The following is a 19,988-nucleotide window of genomic DNA, read 5'->3' as shown; positions in this document are numbered from 1 at the left end:
CTCATCTGTCGGAATTACAAGGGGGATGTGAACATGTCGGAGATTGAGCACTTCATCCCCATCCTGACGCAGAGAGAAGATGAAGGAGATATCTCTCCACTTCTGTCTCACGGCAAAGTCCACTTCCTGTGGATCAAACACAGCAACCTCTACTGTATCCTTTTAATGCGGACATTTACACCAGAGAGCATTGCCCCCCACACAAAGAAGGGTTTCAGCCCGAAACGTTACCTATTTCCTTCGCTCCATAAATGCTGCTGCACCCGCTGAGTTACTCCAGCACTTTTATCTACCTTCGATTTTCCAGCAACTGCAGTTCTTTCTTAAACACATCACTGCGATGTTCTTGGATGCGTTTAGTACCGTGGTTTAGTCTTTGTTTTCAGTTTTTTTTATGTTTAGTTCAGAGATACAGCGTGGATACAAGTCCTTCAGACCACCGAGTCCGCACCACACACTGTAACACTATCCTACATACACACACACACACACACACACACACACACACACACACACATCACACACACACACACACACACACACACACACACACACACACACACAGACACACACACACACACACACACACACACACACACACACTGTAACACTATCTTATATACACACACACACACACACAGACACACACACAGACACACACACACTGTAACACTATCCTATACACACACACACACACACACACACACACACACACACACACACACACACACTGTAACACTATCTTATATATATACACACACACACACACACACACACACACACACGACAATTTTATATTCATACGATACAAATAAACCTACAAACCTGCACGTCTTTGGAGTGTGGGAGGAAACCGGAGATCTCTGAGAATATCCACGAGGTGAGGAGGCGAATGTACAAACTCCGTACAGACAGCACCGACAGTCAGGATTAAAAACGGGTCTCTGGCGCTGTGAGGCAGCAGCTCTACCCGCTGCTCCACCGTGCCGCACACTGTTTGTTGACCAATTACCTTTAGAGATCCAATAAAGGCAGAACCTTGGAACATATGGGGGTGGGAGGGGGAAGATGCAGGTACATTGTTCCATGAATATGGGAATGTAGGTGGACAGGGTAGTGAAGATATTTGGTCTGTTTGCCTTCATTGGTCAGTGCATTGGGTACAGGAGTTGGGGAGGCATGTTACAGATGAGGCCACATTTGGTCCTGAGCGCAGTTCTGGTCACCCTGCTGCAGGAAGGAAGTCTAAACTGGAACTAGAGGGTTTGAGTTATAAAGAGTGGCTGGATGGACTGGAACTTTCTTCCCTGGAGCTTGGAGTGGCCCAAGTGGGATATAATATCACCAGTCGTAGATAAAGTGAGTAGCACCTTACCTACTCCCAGGGTAGGGGAGTCTAAAATTAATGCATAGGTTTAAGGTGAGAGCAAAGGGATTTAATAGGAACCTGAGGGACAATGTATTTACACAGAGGGTGGTGTGTATATGCAACAAGTTGCCACAGAGAGTGGTAGAGGTGGGTTCAATTACAATGTTTAAAGCATTTGGAAAGGTTCATTACTTAAAAAAGTTTAGCAGGCCAGGCACAGGCAAGTGGGACTTTGTTGGCATGGGCAAGATGGGCAGAAGGGCCTGTTTCCATGCTGTACAATTCCATGACTCTGAAGCAGCAGTCTCTCCACTACACACAGTCGACAACTTCAGAGATGAGCTCAGTTTTCTCGGGACATTGAACTGGTAACTAACTTTCAACTGAATTTATAATTGTTGTTCTGTCAGCCAAACTATCGAGTCAGAAACAAGAAAACCAGAAGGGGTTTTACCACGGAGATAAGATGATCATTTCCACAGCATCAGAGAGTTTGTGCCTCAGTTGAATGATTTTCTTTCCTTAACTCAGAGTTCAGTGGTTGCAATGACCAAGAAAAATGCCAACGTCTCTCTTGTGTATGCTTTCCTCTACAAACTCGTTCAGGTAAAATTAAAACGTTGTTCTTTTTAACTGTGATGCGTGGTTAGTTCTGCTTTGTCCGTGCTCCATCCACAAGTCTGGACACCTCACTACAAGCCCTGGACACCCCACCCCAATCCCCACACGGGAGGTCAGTGTCCACTCTGATGAAATAAATTCCTCCATCTCCTTCCTAAAGCATGTCCTTTAATTCTGAGTGACCTCTGGTCCTAGACTCTCCCACTAGTGGAAACATCTTCTCCACATCCACTGTGTCCAGCCCCTTCACTGTTGGGTAGGCTGGTCGTGGGAACGTGCAGTGTAGAGACTGTGTACACAGTGGACATTGTGGGGTGCTGTTCATTCACTCGATTCCCGGAGCCTCACGCCTGCCCTCCCTCTAGGTCTTTACCGAATACTTCAAGGAGCTGGAGGAGGAGAGCATCAGGGACAACTTTGTCATCGTCTATGAACTGCTGGATGAAGTGATGGACTTTGGCTTCCCACAGACAACCGACAGTAAAATCCTGCAGGAGTGAGTAGAGCGGGCAGTGTGGAGCGGGCAGTGTGGAGCGGGCAGTGCGGAGCGGGCAGTGCGGAGCGGGCAGTGCGGAGCGGGCAGTGTGGAGCGGGCAGTGCGGAGCGGGCAGTGCGGAGCGGGCAGTGCGGAGCGGGCAGTGCGGAGCGGGCAGTGCGGAGCGGGCAGTGCGGAGTGGAGCGGGCAGTGTGGAGCGGGCAGTGTGGAGCGGGCAGTGTGGAGAGGGCAGTGCGGAGCGGCAGTGCGGAGCGGGCAGTGTGGAGCGGGCAGTGTGGAGTGGGCAGTGCAGAGCGGGCAGTGTGGAGCGGGCAGTGCGGAGCGGGCAGTGTGGAGTGGGCAGGGTGGAGTGTGGAGCGGGGAGAGAGGAGGGGGCAGTGCGGAGCGGGGAGTGTGGAGGGGGCAGGGCGGAGCGGGCAGTGCGGAGCGGGCAGTGCGGAGCGGGCAGTGTGGAGCGGGCAGTGTGGAGTGTGGAGCGGGCAGTGCGGAGCGGGCAGTGCGGAGCGGGCAGCGCGGGGCGCGGGCAGTGTGGAGCGGGCAGTGTGGAGCGGGCAGTGCGGAGCGGGCAGTGCGGAGCGGGCAGTGCGGGGCGGGCAGCGTGGAGCGGGCAGTGTGGAGTGGGCAGTGTGGAGTGGGCTGGTCACTGGCCCTACAGCGGGTACACGCGGTGTACACATCACACACGGTTACAAACCACACATGGAAAAACACACACGCATGTGCGGTCAGTGGGGTGGCCGGAACTGTGTGCGGTCAGTGGGGTGGCCGGAACTGGTGTAGTCTGTGGGTGGCCGGAGTCAGTCAGGGGGTGGCCAGAGCCGTGTGCGGTCAGTGGGATGGCCGGAGCTGTGTGTGGTCAGTGGGGTGGGAGCCGTGGCAGTGGGCCGTGTGTGCGGTCAGTGGGTGGCTGACTGGAGGTCTGTGTGCAGTCAGTGGGATGGCCGGAGCTATGTGCGGTCAGTGGGGTGGCCGGAGCCGTGTGCGGTCAGTGGAGTGGCCAGAGCCGTGTGCGGTCAGTGGGGTGGCCGGAGCTATGTGTGGTCAGTGGGGTGGCCAGAGCCGTGTGCGGCCAGTGGGGGGGCCGGAGCCGTGTGCGGTCAGTGGGGTGGCTGGAGCCGTGTGCGGTCAGTGGGGTGGCTGGAACTGTGTGCGGTCAGTGGGGTGGCCAGAGCCATGTGCAGTCAGTGGGGTGGCCGGAGACTGTGTGCGGTCAGTGGGTCTGGCCGGAGCTGACATGCCACCCCCACAGGTACATCACGCAGCAGAGCCAGAAACTGGAGCTTGCTGCCCCTCGGCCCCCGGCCACTGTCACCAATGCCGTGTCCTGGAGGTCAGAGGGCATCAAGTACAAGAAGAACGAGGTCTTCATCGACGTCATCGAAGGGGTCAACGTGTTGGTGAGTTAAGGGGGGGGGGGGTTCACCATGGGGGGTCTCCTGGTGGGGAGGGGGTGATAATTGAGGTGGGGGCTCAGGGTGGGGGGGTCTCCTGGTGGGGAGGGGAGATAATGGGGCAGGGTGGAGGGGAGGGGTTTGTGGAGGGGAGGGGTTTGTGTCTTGGGGAGGGGCTGTACCTTGGCAGGGGGCTGTTGCAGGGTCTGGGGAGAGGGGCAGTGGGGGGGGGGGGGGGGGGGGGGGGGGGGGGGGGGGGGGGGGCTGGGTTGGAAGTGGTGCCCAAGGATTGCGGAGTGATTGTGGGGTTGGTTGGCCAGTCCATTGCGGGTTGGTGTTGTGAGGGGACAGCTGGGCATGGAGTGACCCACCCACACCTGCTGACCGCTCACTCTACCCTGTGCCATTGTCCAGTGGGTCAGCTCATTCCTCCTGTCCACTCACAGGTCAGCGCCAATGGGAACGTGCTTCAGAGTGAGATCGTGGGCAGTGTCAAGCTGAGAGTCTTCCTGTCCGGAATGCCCGAGCTCCGTCTCGGCCTCAACGACAAGGTCCTCTTCGAACTGACCGGCAGTAAGTAGCGGCCGCAAACCGCTGGACAAGCACAGCCTGCCCAGTACTCTGGCCACTGACCCCATCACACCCACGGACACCGAACCGTCCAATCTTCCTGGACAATTTTCCCGTCAGAAATCTCGTGAAAGTTATATTTAAAATATTCAAAATGAAAACAGATATTAAGGAGAATTTCTCTTTGGCCAGTTGCTTAAAATAGTTTTAAAAATATCTTCCATGAGAATGTTTTTAGAGCTTTTTGTAGCTTCTATGATGTGCTACCAAAGTGTTGATCATCTATTAAGGCCAGGAATTGTTTAAAAGCGGGGTCCAGTACTCGTGTAATCAGCAGGTCATATCTTCACCTCTCCCCTGACTCTCTGTCTGAAGAAGGGTCTCGCCTGAAACGTCACCCATTGCTTCTCTCCAGAGATGCTGCCTATCCCGCTGAGTTACTCCAGTTAATGTCTATCTCCAACATCCGACCTGCATAAACCAGTGAGCAGGTGATCAGTTCCCTGCTCAATAATCAGTGTGTTGTACTGCTCATACAATGCTGCTTGATGCCACGCCTTGTGCCCCTGTCCCACTTAGGAAACCTGAACGGAAACCTCTGGAGACTTTGCTCCCCACCCAAGGTTTCCGTGCGGTTCCCGGAGGTTGCAGGTGGTTGCCGGAGGTTGCAGGTAGTGGAAGCAGGTAGGGAGACTGACAAAAACCTCCGGGAACAGCACAGAAACCTTGTGTGGGGCACAAAGTCTCCAGAGGTTTCCGTTCAGGTTTCCTAAGTGGCACCACACTAGTTCAGTTTCGTGGAGAGTTAACACTACCAAAGTAAGCATCTTAGTGAGACTTAAAGATGGAGAGAAAGCTGAGAGAAAAATTGTTATCCCAATTGGGAGACTTGAGCAGAAACTCTGTAACTGCAGGAGGTGCTGCCTTGTAGGGAATTGCTAAAGTCCATCCCCAGATCTGATCTGTAGGATAGTGTTAGTGTGCGGGGATCGCTGGTCGGTGCGGACTTGGTGGGCCGAAGGGCCTGTTTCCGCGCTGTATCTCTAAACTAAACCTGATCAGTTGCAGACGACTCTGTCTAAGCCACAACAACAGCTCGAATTTTGTTTTAATCTAGGAAGTAAAAATAAATCCGTGGAACTCGAGGATGTGAAGTTCCACCAGTGCGTGAGGCTCTCACGGTTTGATAATGACAGAACCATCTCCTTCATCCCACCAGACGGCGACTTTGAGCTCATGTCTTACCGCCTCAACATCCATGTGAGTAAACGACATCTGGGGGGACCTTTCACTGTTTTGTTCACAGATGCTTTTCTGGAGGAGAGACACAAGAATCCCTGGAAGAGTGCAGGGTCAGTCTCCCTACCTGCTTCCACTACCTATTCTCCTGATCCACGCCAATGTAATAAGGTGCAAGGAAGATACTAGAGCTAACAATTCCTTACAAACCAATGGTTGGGACATTGAATTGTACAATTATAGGCAACCTCTAACAACCACCCCTTGTCCAATACAGTGGGATGGGCTAGGATTGAGTGGACTGAAGGGCCTATCCCCACTTGGCAATTTTTTTTTTCAGCGACTGCTGGCATTAGTGACTGATGTATCAGGTCACCGAAAAATCTGCTGCGTGATGATGTATGGCGCGCGTTTTTTTTCAAGTGTCGCAACTTTTTTTTGTTGCAGCTGGATTTTGAAATGTTCAAAATCTTTTGGCGACACTGATATTACGCCGGCAGTCACCGAAAAAAAATCGGCAAGTGGGACAGGCCCTTGAGAAGATAAACAAGACAAGGCTGTGTTTGGAGTTCCATCTCGAGAGTCATAGAGTGATACAGTGTGGAAACAAGACCTTCGGCCCAAGTTGCCCACAACGGCCAACATGGCCCAGCTACACTAGTCCCACCTCCCTAACCTCTAAACCTGTCCTATCCATGTAGATATCTAAATGTCTAAAATGCAACGGACAATCCAGCAACCTTCCCAGCATCTATACGTGGCCCAGATGTTGTGAAATTGCAGCAGTTTGAATGTATTCTCTTGTTTTCAGGTGAAGCCTCTGATTTGGATTGAATCGGTGATAGAGAAATTCTCACACAGCCGTGTTGAATACATGATCAAGGTCAGTCCCACTGTGGGAACGAAAGGCTCAATTTCTCCTCTCTGCTTCTTGTATCTTTGATGGGACCGTCGTTAATTTAGCTCTGTTGTTACGTTCAGCCCCAGCTAGAGGCCACTCGTGCCGTTCTCAAACTCTTTGCTTCTATCCCCTAGTGGGAACATCCTCCTGGTCAGGCTCTCCAAGTACGGGCGGGCATGGGGACGGAGGAAGGGGGAGGTATGTGGTGGTGGGGCAGGGGCTTAACGAGAAGTGTTCCTTGTCCAAAAGGTCAAGGGGACGGGGAAGGGGGAGGTACGTGGTGGTGGGGCAGGGCTTAATCAGCAGTGTTCCTTGTCCAAAAGGCCAAGAGCCAGTTCAAGAAGCAGTCGGTTGCCAACAACGTGGAGATCATCATCCCGGTGCCCAGCGATGCCGACACTCCCAAGTTCAAGACCAGCGTGGGCAGTGCCAAGTGGGTGCCGGAAAATAACACAGTGGTGTGGACCATCAAATCCCTGCCAGTGAGTGCCAGCTCTTTGTTCCTTTGCTGCAGGTCGAACAGGTCCCGGTTGGGATGGCAAATCTCCTCCGCTGGTGGTCACAGGCTGTGTTGCTGAGGGCTCGAGGGTGCGTGGTGTAGTGGTGACCACTTGTGAAATATCCCAGAGCGTTGTCCACCACAGAGACAGGGAGTTCAAGTCCGTTACATTTATTGTCAAGTTCACCCGCACACAGCGTTAAAGCATTTGTCAAGCTGGTAGCGATAAAATGTTTTGTAGCATTGATTGCTGATGGGATACAGTACATGTTCCATCAGTTTAATTGTGGGCACAAAATGCCACAGTGGGACTTGAGCCAAAACACCACACATTCCTTCTCTCCACAGATGCTTCATGTCCCTGTGCCTGAGTTACTCCAGCATCTTCAGTCTATCTTCGGTGTAAACCAACATCTGCAGTTCCTTGACTAGTATTGGTGTCAGAGGTTACGGTGAGAAGGCAGGAGAACATAGAGGGAAGAGCCAGAGACTTTAAGTTTTTGCCTTCCACCACAGTGAGGAGGTGTTTGGTGAACTCACTGTGGTGGATGTTAAATTTGTGTTGACTATGTGTTTTGTCATTTTTTTAAAATTATATGTATGACTGCAGGGAAACAGAATTTCGTTCAGACCGAATGGTCTGAATGACAATAAACGAATCTAATCTAATCTAATCTAATCTAAGAATGGGGTTAGGAGGGAGAGATAGATCAGCCATGGTCAAATGGCAGAGTAGACTTGATGGGCCGAATGGCCTCATCCTGCTCCAATCACTTATGACCAACACAGTTTAATTATGGGACCTGTTAGTGCAATTAATCACCAAAATGAAAGAATTCTCAGGAAAATATGTGGAGAAGTGATGGGGGTTTGTCTGATCAGCAGGTGTGTGTAGCACCCTGCTCATCACTATGCGTGTAGCACCCTGCTCATCACTATGTGTGTAGCACCCTGCTCATCACTATGCGTGTAGCACCCTGCTCATCACTATGTGTGTAGCACCCCGCTCATCACTATGTGTGTAGCACCCCGCTCATCACTATGTGTGTAGCACCCTGCTCATCACTATGTGTGTAGCACCCTGCTCATCACTATGCGTGTAGCACCCTGCTCATCACTATGTGTGTAGCACCCTGCTCATCACTATGTGTGTAGCACCTTGCTCATCACTATGTGTGTAGCACCCTGCTCATCACTATGTGTGTAGCACCCTGCTCATCACTATGTGTGTAGCACCCTGCTCATCACTATGCGTGTAGCACCTTGCTCATCACTATATGTGTAGCACCCTGCTCATCACTATGTGTGTAGCACCCTGCTCATCACTATGTGTGTAGCACCTTGCTCATCACTATATGTGTAGCACCCTGCTCATCACTATGTGTGTAGCACCCTGCTCATCACTATGTGTGTAGCACCTTGCTCATCACTATATGTGTAGCACCCTGCTCATCACTATGTGTGTAGCACCCTGCTCATCGCTATGTGTGTAGCACCTTCCTCATCATTATATGTGTAGCACCCTGCTCATCACTATGTGTGTAGCACCCTGCTCATCACTATGTGTGTAGCACCTTGCTCATCACTATGTGTGTAGCACCCTGCTCATCGCTATGTGTGTTGCACCTTGCTCATCACTATGTGTGTAGCACCTTGCTCATCACCAGTTCTGTTAGCTGAAGAGTGCACTGACCCATCGCAGCTACTGCAAGTCTACATTATGGAAGATGAGTAAGAGTAGGCGTGTAGATTGGAAAGAGGTGAAGGATAAGGGGCAGTGAGGATGAAAACTATTGGCTTCGTAATTTCAGATTGATCACCATAATGTTATAGAAATGGCTCTTTGTTTTAATCTCTCCCCCCCGTCTCTCTGTCTTCCTCCCTCTCCCAAAGGGCGGGAAGGAATATTTGATGCGCGCCCACTTTGGCCTGCCGAGTGTGGAGAATGAAACCACTGAGGGCAAACCCCCGATCACCATCAAATTCGAGATCCCCTACTTCACTGTATCGGGAGTCCAGGTTAGTGACCGTGTGTACGCTGGTGGTGGAGGTGGTGACACAGTGTGGGATGGCAATGGAACACGGTGTCACACAGTGACCGCAACGCCGTGTCACACAGTGACCGCAACAGGGTGTCACACAGTGACCGCAACAGGGTGTCACGCTGTAACTTAGTGTAATAGTGTCACGCTGTGGGGTGGGGGTCTCAACTCTATAGTGTAATGCAGTGGGGGATCGCAACAGTGCACAGTGCAGCACAGTAACGATAACACAGTGTAACACAGTGTGGGGACCACAATGTTTGTAGTGTAATGCAGTAATGCAGTGTGATGATCACAGCCTTTGGCGTTTCCCTGTTACAGGTGCGATACATGAAGATCATTGAGAAGAGTGGTTACCAGGCGCTGCCCTGGGTCAGATACATCACCCAAAGTGGAGGTCAGTGTGGCCGCAGCCATGTGTAGTGGAGAGCGTGTTCAACGCTGTGTCTAGGATGCGCGATGGTGTCCAGCTGGTCACACAGGGGCAGTGCTGCCCAGTCCACATGTCCTCCCACTTACTGACTCACTGCCGCTGCTGGAAACTCCCCCAACCCCCTCACCCCCCCCCCCCCCCCCCCCCCCCCCCCCCCAGGGTCCGGCCAACCCCTCCCCGGCCCCACACCCACAACTCTCCCCCTCCCCCACCCCGACCTCGCTCCCCCAGCGTGACCCATTTCCCCCAAGCTGACCACTCCAACTCCCCCACCCTGACCCCACTCTCCCCAATGGGGAACGCCCCTCTCGAAACTAACCCATAATTAAAAAACAAGTCGTACTCTGATCACAATCAGGCGGTTTGAATGAATGAACATTGAAACTTGTTAGAATAGATTCTCTTTTAATTCTGTGTCTTATTTTTCAGATTACCAACTGCGCACACATTAAACTGCCGACAATTGGGAACATTCTCCTCATTTCCCTCTTTCATTTGTTTTAATCGGCTGCTTATTACTGTTACAGCAAGTGCCTTAAATATCTTGTTCACTTTTACTGTTAAGATGACCCTAAAATAATTAAATTAATTAAAGATGGCTCTCTACTATCACAGAGGCCAACAGCAATACAGACCTTCCACATACACCTTGGGAGCCAAGATGCTTCACAAGACCGGGACTTACCATGGTTTGGACAAGCTTTGGTTTGTGGAGCTTAGAGGGACCTTCTGGCCATCTGGGCTGTGGAATTGGACCCTGCCTGATCAGTACTGTTGCTTGTACCTTGTGTACCTTGTGCCTGCCCCTCCTTGCCTTGCCTTCATCCAGGTTTGGAAACGCCAAAGGATTCCCAGAATCCACAGCCTTTCTGAGAGAGATTTGCACTTCACTCCTGACTGGACCAACAGTGACCCAGAACTAGAACGGGTCAGGCAGCATCTCTGGGAAATGTGGATGAGTGACATTCCCTCATAGTCTGAAGAAGGGTGCCCATCTGAAACGTCACCTATCCATGTTCACCTGAGACGCTGCCTGACCTGCTGAGTTACTCCAGCACTCTGTGAAATGTCAGCTATCCATGTTCTCCAGAGATGCTGCCTGACCTGCTGAGTTACTTCAACACTCTGTTTTTTTGTTAACCAGAGAAACGATCGGTGAATTTAGTCACAAAGCTGAAGTGTTGCTGAAGTGTCCAAGGGATCTCACTCGCGCTCATGGTTTATTGGGCAGTCTCGGAGGCGTGCTGCGTTTCAGAGGGAACATAGAAACATAGAAATTAGGTGCAGGAGTAGGCCATTCGGCCCTTCGAGCCTGCACCGCCATTCAATATGATCATGGCTGATCATCCAACTCAGTATCCCGTACCTGCCTTCTCTCCATACCCCCTGATCCCCTTAGCCAGAAGGGCCACATCTAACTCCCTCTTAAATATCTTAACCTCTGTGGCAGAGAGTTCCAGAGATTCACCACCCTCTGTGTGAATGTGAGCGTGATGTTACTGGTAGAGGCTTCTGTAGTTCCAGTTTCCTCCATTCTTGCTTTCTAAACCATGTACGTCCGCAATCTGAATTACGAGTAGAAACTAGCAGAAATATCCAGCAGGCTGGGCAGCATCTGCGGAGAGAGAAACAGAGCTAACATTACAGTTTGAAGATTGACACAAAAAGCTGGAGTAACTCAGCGGGTCAGACTCTCTGGAGAAAAGGAATAGGTGACTTTTCAGTTCGAAACCCTTCTCCAAGAATGAAGAAATGCCACTTATCCCTGCTTTCCAGAGATGATGCCTGAACCAGCATCTGCAGTTTGTTTCTAACATTACAGTCCATGTCTTTTGTTGTTGTCACCGTTCCCAAAACGATTCTTCCAGTTCGGTGTTTAGTTTGAGCACTGCTCCCACTAATACATTAGTGCCTGTAGATTTGTAGAAAATCACCATTTATAACCTGTGCAGAAAGTCGCCTGTGTTTTTTAAATTTTGTGAATAAAGATTTGAAAATGCATTCAATTAAAACCCCTTTTGTAATTCCACATTGTCCAATGGAGAGACCTGATTGTTCCTGAAACTAATGTCAGTTAATTTCAATAAAAGCAAAGCAGAAACTCTGTGTTGTTGCAAATGTAGTGTGGTTTAAGTCGACATTTGCAGACAGTCATGAGGTTAAGTGCACGAAGGCCCCCTGAACTTATTGAGACTGAGAGGTTTGGTAGAAAAGGTACAGAAAACGCACACCTCCAGTTTCAGAGACAGTTTCTTCCCAGCTGTTATCAGGCAACTGAACCATCCTACCACAACTAGAGAGCGGTCCTGAACTACTATCTACCTCACTGGTGACCCTCCGGCTATCCTGATCTGACTTTACTAAAATTATCTTGCACTAAACGTTATCCCTTGATGCACTGTATCTGTACACTGTGAATTTGATCTCTTAAATTGATCCCTGGGATGGCGGGACTGTCATATGAGGAAAGATTGAAAAGACTAGGCTTGTATTCACTGGAGTTTAGAAGGATGAGGGGGAATCTTATAGAAACATATAAAATTATAAAAGGACTGGACAAACTAGATGCAGGAAAAATGTTCCCAATGTTGGGCGAGTCCAGAACCAGGGGCCACACAGTCTTAGAATAAAGGGGAGGTCATTTAAGACTGAGGTGAGAAAAACTTTTTCACCCAGAGAGTTGTGAATTTATGGAATTCCCTGCCGCAGAGGGCAGTGGAGGCCAAGTCACTGGATGGATTTAAGAGAGTTATATCAACTATTATAGAGAATCTTTGAGTTAGATAGAGCTCTAGGGGCTAGTGGAGTCAAGGGATATGGGGAGAAGGCAGGCACGAGTTATTGATAGGGGATGATCAGCCATGATCATATTGAATGGCGAATGGTGCTGGCTCAAAGGGCTGAATGGCCTCCTCCTGCACCTATTGTCTATGTTTCAATATTTCACCCCCTGTTCAGCTCTCCCCTCACTCAGTTTGCTAAAGGGTTGTGTGGGTGTGTGTGTGTGTATATATGTGTGTGTGTGTGTGGGGGTGTGTGTGTGTGGGTGTGTATATGTGTGTGTGTGTGTGTGTATATATATCTGTGTGTGTGTGTGTGTGTGTGTGTGTGTGTGTGTGTGTATATATATATGGGTGTGTGTGTGTGTGTGTGTGTATATATATATATGTGTGTGTATATATATATGTGTGTGTGTGTGTATATATATGTGTGTGTGTGTGTGTATGTGTGTGTGTGTGTGTGTGTGTATATATATATATGTGTGTGTGGGTGTATATATATATATATGTGTGTGTGTGTGTGTGTGTGTGGGGGTATATGTGTGGGTGTGTGGGGGGGGGGGGGGGGGTGTGTGTGTGTGGTCCAGCCGCTGATACACTGACCCTCCCCCCGGCCCAGACACTCCCCCTCCCCGCGGCGCCACCTACCCTAGGCCCCGGCTTCACCCCCCACCTCTGGGCCCTCCCTCCCTCCTCCATCCCCGGCCTCCCCGTGTGCTCCTGTCCCCGGGCCGGGTCACCATGGAGCTGCAGGCGCTGCGTTACAGCCGGGGCCGCCTCTCCATCCTGGACCAACTGGAGCTGCCACAGCGGCGCCAATACCGGCCCGTGGATGGAGTCAGCGCCGCCTGGACCGACATCGCCGCCATGCGGGTACAGGGGGGGTGTGGGGGTAGAGGCGGTGTGGTCAATGATCCTATAGCAGATCTGTGGTTGTGGTGGCCTCGTTGGGTTCCCCTCCCCCCCCCCGTACCCCCCCCCCCCTCTCTCCCCTCTGTCCCCCTCTGCCCCCCCCTCCCCCCCTCCCCCCCCCCCCTCTACACTGTCCCCCCCCCCTCTCCCCCCTGGCCCCCCCCTCCTCCCCCTGCCCCCTCCCTCCCTCCCCCTCCCCTCTACACCTGCCCCCTCCCTCTCCCCCCTGCCCCCCCTTCATCTCCTCCCCTGCCTCCCCCCTCGTTACACCTGGCCCCCTCTCTCCATCCTGGACCCCCTGCCCCCCCCCACACCTGGCCCCCCCCCTCTACCCCCCCGTGGACCCCCTCTCTACACCTGCCCCCCCCCCTCTAAACATCGCCCCCCATGCGGGTACAGGGCCCCCCCCCCTCTCTAGACCTGCCCCCCCCCTCACAGATCCTAGAGCAGATCTGTGGTCTGTGGTGGGGCCCCCCTGGGGGTTCCCCTCCCCCCCCCCCCCCCCCCGTACCCCCCCCCCCCCTCTCTCCCCCTGCCCCCCTCCCTCTCTACCCCTGCCCCCCCCCTCTCCCTCTCTACCCTGCCCCTCCTACCCCCCCTGCCCCCTCTACCCCTGCCCCCCCCCCTCTCTCCCCCCTGCCCCCCCTCTCTCCTGCCCCCCCTCCTCTCCCCCTGCCCCCCTCTCTACACCTGCCCCCCCCCCTCTCCTCTCCCCTGCTGCCCCCCCCCCCCTCTCTCCCCCTGCCCCCCCCCCTCTCTCCCCCTGCCCCCCCTCTCTCTCCCTACCCCCCCCCCCTCTCCCCCTGCCCCCCCCCCCTCTCTCCCCCCTGCCCCCCTCCCTCTCTACACACCTGCCCCCCTCCCTCTCTCTCCCCCTGCCCCCCTCCCCCTCTCTCCCCCTGCCCCCTCTCCCTCTCCCCCTCCCCCCCTCTCCCCTGGTGCGTGGCCCTCTGTAACTCCAGCCCCCTGTGCAGGTACGAGGTGCCCCAGCGATTGCCATTGTTGGCTGCCTGAGCCTGGCGGTGGAGCTCCACCACAGGGAGGACATGGACAAGGAAGCCCTGGCCAGCTTTGCCATGGAATCACTGGACTACCTGGTGACGGCCAGACCCACGGCGGTCAACATGGCCCGAGCTGCCCAGGACCTGACCCAATTCATCCAGCTGGAGGTCAAGAGGCCAGACACCACTGCTGACGACTTCAAGGAGAAGTGAGTGCTGACCTGATGCTCACTCCCCTCACCCTCCATAGAAAATAGGTGCAGGAGTAGGCCATTCGGCCCTTCGATCCAGCACCGCCATTCAATATGATCATGGCTGATCATCTAAAATCAGTACCCCGTTCCTGCTTTCTCCCCATATCCCTCGATTCCTTTTGCCCGAAGAGCTAACTCTCTTTTGCGGAGATGAGGAAACACTTTTTCACACCAAGAGTTGTGAGTCTGTGGAATTCTCTGCCTCAGAGGGCGGTGGAGGCCAGTTCTCTGGATACTTTCAAGAGAGAGCTAGATAGGGCTCTTAAAGTGGAGTCGGGGGATATGGGGAGAAGGCAGGAATGGGGTACTGATTGTGGATGATCAGCCATGATCACATTGAATGATGATGCTGGCTCGAAGGGCCGAATGGCCTACTCCTGCAGCTATTGTCTAACAAGCCCTTCCTTCTTCCCCCCTCTCTTCCCTCTGCCCCATTTCACCCCCCTCCATCTATGTTGGTTCCACCAGCTTTACAATTCACTACACCTCTATCCTCTTCCCACACTTTTTGTCTTTTTATCTCTGGCTCTTGTCCAACCATCTGTCTATCACAAACCGTTACGCTGGTGTTTCCTCAGCTTGCATCTCTCTCAAATTTCTGCACCCTGAGGACACTTCCCCAAGATCAAGGATTTGGAAAATTTGACATGTACTGAAGAATTTGTTGACTTGTTCAGATGTCCTTGGCTCCTGGGGTCTTCATTCAGTCTCCCCACAACCTTTCAGTTAAACAAAGGATCGTAGGTTCAGTTCCTTTTACTCAACATTCCACCTGGAAAGTCCCATCAGTCACTGTACACCCACCACACTCTGTGTGAAAAAGTTACCCCTCAGATTCCTATTAAATCTTTCCCCCTTCACCATAAACCTATGTCCTCTGGTCCATGATTCCCCTACTCTGGGCAAGAGATTCTAGATAATCTATTCCCCTCATGACGAAACCTTCCTGACTAAACCATCTTGTCTTCCCAATGGAAGTTTGATTTGCAGAATAGAGTCGATGCTGGAGAAGGACATCAGAGACAACCACAGTATCGGGTCACACGGTGCCCAGCACATTCTGTCCATGGCCACAACAGACAAGGTGACCATCCTGACTCATTGTAACACGGGCTCCCTGGCCACGGCAGGCTACGGAACCGCTCTGGGTAAGTGTTGACCGGGTCTCCACACTCACCTCTTATTAAGAATATGGCGTAGGCCATTTAGTACTGAGATGAGGAAAAAATGTTTGTGAATCTGTGGAATTCTCTGCCACAGACGGGTGGAGTCCAATTCACTGGATGTTTTCAAGAGAGAGTTAGATTTAGCTCTTTGGGCTAACGGAATCAAGGGATTTGGGGAGAAAGCAGGAACGGGGTACTGATTGTGGACGAATGGCCTACCCCTGCACCTATTTTTCTGTTTCTGTTTTGGTGGCGTAGCAGTAGAGTCTTATTACACATTGAGGAAGAGAAGTTTGATATCATCCCTTGTATTTCCTGCTGTCCCTGTTTTAACATCGATGCCTCACTTTTCACAACACAGATGCGAGCGATATTTGCAAACACAGCACTTATTGAAGAGGGCTTGGTACAAGCTGTGTTAAGTCTTGTCAAGTTCATGATCATAGCCTTTACTCGTGTCACAATACTGAATTACTGAGAATGCCAGCTGTGAGATTTAGGGCGGGAGGAAACCGGAGCACGGTGCCACAGCGGTGGAGTTGCTTCCTCACAGCACCAGAGACTCGAGCTTGATCCTGACCACTGGTGCTGTCTGTACGGAGTTTGTATATTCTCCCTATGACCACGTGGGTTTTCTCCGGGTGCTCCGGTTTCCTCCCACACTACAAAGACGTACAGGTTTGTAGGTTAATCGCCTTCTGTAAATTGTCCTTAGTGTGTAGGAGTAAAGGTGTAATGACTGAGGTCGTTGGCCTTGAGTCCTTTGTCCTCACCCTCCCTGTCCCTAGAGACACAGCACAAAGTACACTGTCCCTCCAGTATAGATCTCATACACATCTCCTGCACTCATCGACAGACAGCTGGCCCCGCAGGGATACAGACACTGAGAATGGAGCCAGAGCAGGACATTCGCACTGTATCCCCCTCTCCCCAATACCCCCTTCTATCCATCCTCCACCTCCAGCCTTTGTCACTTACTCCACCCATCTGCCAATCACCACCCCCCGCCCCTCACCTGTATCCACCCATCACTCACCAGGCTTTGACCTGCTCCCCCACCACTCTTAAAGTTACTTCTCCCCCACTGGTCAGCATGGACTCGATGGGCCGAAGGGCTAGTTTCAGCTCTGTATCTCTAAACTAAAGAGTGTGCTGTGCCTCAGGTGTGATCCGATCGCTCTGGGCCCTGGGTCGTCTGGAGCACGTCTACTGCACGGAGACACGGCCGTACAACCAAGGGGCGCGGCTGACCGCCTACGAGCTGACCTACGAGCAGATCCCAGCCACGCTCATCACTGACAGCATGGCTGCTGTGGCCATGAAGGAGAAGCACATCACAGGTGGGTCCCAGTACGGAGCCAGCCCTGGCCATCACAGGTGGGTCCCAGTACGGAGCTAGCCCCAATATTCATCACAGGTGGGTCCCAGTACGGAGCTAGCCAGCCCTGGCCATCACAGGTGGGTCCCAGCACGGAGCCAGCCCCAATCTTCATCACAGGTGGGTCCCAGCATGGAGCTGCTGCCTCAACCTTCATCACAGGTGGGTCCCAGCACGGAGCCAGCCCCAATCTTCATCACAGGTGGGTCCCAGCATGGAGCTGCTGCCCCAAACTTCATCACAGGTGGGTCCCAGCGCGGAGCTGCTGCCCCAGCTTTCATCACAAGTAGGTCCCAGCGCGGAGCTGCTGCCTCAACCTTCATCACAATCTCCATCACAGGTTGGTCCCAGCACGGAGCCAGCCCCAGCCATCACAGGTGGGTCCCAGCGTGGAGCCAGCCCCGGCAATCACAGGCGGGTCCCAGCATGGAGCTGCTGCCCCAACTTTTATCACAGGTGGTCCCAGCATGGAGCAGCTTCCCCAAACACCTCTCCAGCCCTGGCCTTTCTCTCATGGTCTTTGATTATGTGAGGTGTGGATGGAATGGGTACACTGCCCAGGCTGGACACTGGGATTCAGGCCAGGCTGGACACTGGTGTGTGACCAGTCTACCCGCCGCCATTCCCTGAGCCGCTGTGTTCTTCCAGCACTTTGTGTTTTTCTCAAGATTCTAGCTTCTGCAGTTCCTTGTGTCTCTGTTTGGCTAATCTGTCACTCTCTCTCTCCCCCCCCCCCCCCCTCATCATCCTCACTCTCTTGCTCCCCCCCCCCCCCCCCCCCCCCACTCCCCCTCCCCCCACTCTCCTCCCCCCCCCCCCCCCCATCCCTCCCTGTAGCGGTGGTGGTGGGAGCTGACCGGATTGCTGCCAATGGAGACACAGCCAACAAGGTGGGGACGTACCAGCTGGCCATCGTGGCCCTGCACCACCACATCCCCTTCTATGTGGCCGCCCCCAGCCAGTCATGTGACCTCAGCCTGGACTCTGGTCACCACATCCCAGTGGAGGAGCGTCCAGCCAACGAGCTCACCCACATCAACGGTGTCCACGTGGCCGCACCCGGTGAGTGACCACTGACCCATTGCCGGTCAGTGACCCCTGACCCTCCCCTCTGACCCCAGCCCAGCACCACACTGCATGACTGACCACCGGTCAATGTCCTGACCCGTCGAGTTGCGGTAGGAGAGTGTGGCGGGTCAGGGGTCACTGTAAGGGGGAGTGTGGAGGGTCAGGGGTCACTGTAAGGGGAGGGAGTGTGGAGGGTCAGGGGTCACTGTAAGGGGGAGTGTGGAGGGTCAGGGGTCACTGTAAGGGGGAGTGTGGCACCAGCTGGGGTGGGGGGGGTGGGGTGGGAGGGGGGGGGTGAGCCTTATTTCCAGATTCTCCAACAAATCATTATCATGGAGCTAGGAAACAGGCCCTTCGGCCCGACTTGGCCATGCCGATCAAGTTGCCCCATCTACACAAACCCCACCTGCCTGCCTTTGGTCCACATCCCTCTAAACCTGTCCTCCATGCACCAGTCTAAATGTCATAAACATTTTGTTAGTCCCAACCTCAACCACCTCCTCCAGCAGCTCGTTCCATTCACCCACCACCCTCCATGTGGAAAAGTTCCCCCGCCAAGTCCCCTTTAAATATCTCCCCCTCTCAACTTAAACCTCAGCCCTCTAGTGTAAGACCCTGTGCCCTGGGTAAAGGACTGACAGTCATCCTCTCTGCATCCTTCCAGTCAAGTTGGTACTGTGAAGATCAAGCAGGAGGAAGATAATGTGATGTAAAAGCTTCAGTTTGTGAAGGTTTTATTCTTTCTCTGCAGGGGTGGGTGTGTGGAACCCCGCCTTTGACATCACACCCCACGGCCTGATCACAGGGGCGATCATCACCGAATTTGGAGTCCACGTCCCTCAAGATCTTCAGAAAGTCCTCACTGAGAAGACGCAGCACATCTCCTGAGCCGTGGTCCCCAGAAGCTGCACGATATCCCTCGCCCTTCCTGCCCCTTCCACCTTTCTTTCCGTACAAATTCCAAACTTGCTCTTCCATTCCCCCCCCCCCCCCCCGCCCAAAGGCAAGGATCGTCGTGCACCCCTGCGCTGGTTTTGTGATGGGAATCTTCACGAGGAGAAGAAGCAGGAATAGGTCAGTGGAGTCTGGCCCTCCTCTGGTTCAGTTACAGCCACTTCCCTCTCTTGTGTTGGAACCAACTGCAGATGCCGGTTTAAATCGAAATGCTGGAGTAACTCAGCGGAACAGGCAGCATCTCCCGAAAGAAGGAATGGGTGACGTTAGGAGTAGAGACCCTTCTTCAGACTTCCCTCTCTTCATCACTATCTCCACAGTTCCGCTGTCAACAGGTGTCTGCTCGTCACGATGGCTGAGCATCCGCTGGGTCTGTTGCGTATTCCCAGTGCTTTGTTTTCTGGAAAACGGCCAGTGTGGAACTGCTGTCCATATTCCCGAGCTACCCAACAAGAACCTCTCAGTCACGTCTCCTCTAAAGAGGACGCATCACACCCTGAACTCCAGCCCTTGCATGGGTTGTTTCATTTTGATTAAAACACCCGTGTACTCTTCAACAAACTGACTCCTTTTATTTGGCAGAACTAATAAAAATGTGGAGGGAAGTAAGATAGGATTAGTGCTTTTGCACTTGAAAGGACAGGATTAGGTTCAAGCATAAGGATGAGGGACTGAATGGCCTCCTCCTGCTTTAAACTGCAGATGCAGAATGTCTGGTGTGTAATCGGGGGGGACTGTCCTGCAGTTTTAAGTTGTGACTCTGAGTCCTCGCCCTCACTGAAACTCCAGCAATAGCATCGGGTAGACGCACAGAGTCTCTTTGCCGAAAGTGGGAAGATCGAGGACCAGAGGATGCAGGTTCAAGGTGAAGGGGGAAATATATAATAGGAACCTGAGGGGTGACTTTTACTGAC

General features: G+C 52.9%; 2 protein-coding genes across 2 annotated transcripts in view; both read left to right on the top strand.

Annotated features, from left to right (window-relative positions):
* LOC129714394 (AP-1 complex subunit mu-2) overlaps window positions 1-11,665 on the top strand; it is a 13,839-nt gene extending 2,174 nt beyond the window's left edge. Inside the window, exons 2-12 of the mRNA XM_055663966.1 lie at window positions 1-154; window positions 1,908-1,975; window positions 2,356-2,486; window positions 3,736-3,883; window positions 4,324-4,450; window positions 5,565-5,707; window positions 6,498-6,569; window positions 6,911-7,069; window positions 8,980-9,105; window positions 9,450-9,525; window positions 9,991-11,665. The exon at window positions 1-154 is cut by the window's left edge and continues 3 nt beyond it. Of these exons, the coding sequence (XP_055519941.1) occupies window positions 1-154; window positions 1,908-1,975; window positions 2,356-2,486; window positions 3,736-3,883; window positions 4,324-4,450; window positions 5,565-5,707; window positions 6,498-6,569; window positions 6,911-7,069; window positions 8,980-9,105; window positions 9,450-9,525; window positions 9,991-10,013 (1,227 nt within the window). The 3' untranslated portion in view covers window positions 10,014-11,665. The remainder of the gene's footprint in view (window positions 155-1,907; window positions 1,976-2,355; window positions 2,487-3,735; window positions 3,884-4,323; window positions 4,451-5,564; window positions 5,708-6,497; window positions 6,570-6,910; window positions 7,070-8,979; window positions 9,106-9,449; window positions 9,526-9,990) is intronic.
* A 1,262-nt stretch (window positions 11,666-12,927) lies between these two features.
* Window positions 12,928-19,635, top strand: mri1 (methylthioribose-1-phosphate isomerase 1). The gene is made up of 6 exons (XM_055663979.1): window positions 12,928-13,214; window positions 14,228-14,463; window positions 15,487-15,656; window positions 16,838-17,014; window positions 17,890-18,114; window positions 18,872-19,635. Exons 1-6 carry the CDS (start codon window positions 13,083-13,085, stop codon window positions 19,006-19,008), a joined length of 1,077 nt encoding a protein of 358 aa, XP_055519954.1. The 5' UTR covers window positions 12,928-13,082; the 3' UTR covers window positions 19,009-19,635.
* The last annotated feature ends 353 nt before the right edge of the window (window positions 19,636-19,988 follow it).

This window comes from Leucoraja erinacea, chromosome 39 (genome assembly GCF_028641065.1).
Source record: "Leucoraja erinacea ecotype New England chromosome 39, Leri_hhj_1, whole genome shotgun sequence".
Classification (NCBI taxonomy): domain Eukaryota; kingdom Metazoa; phylum Chordata; class Chondrichthyes; order Rajiformes; family Rajidae; genus Leucoraja; species Leucoraja erinaceus.
The sequence above is the reverse complement of the archived record's forward strand: the minus strand, read 5'-3'. Positions and strand labels throughout refer to the sequence as shown.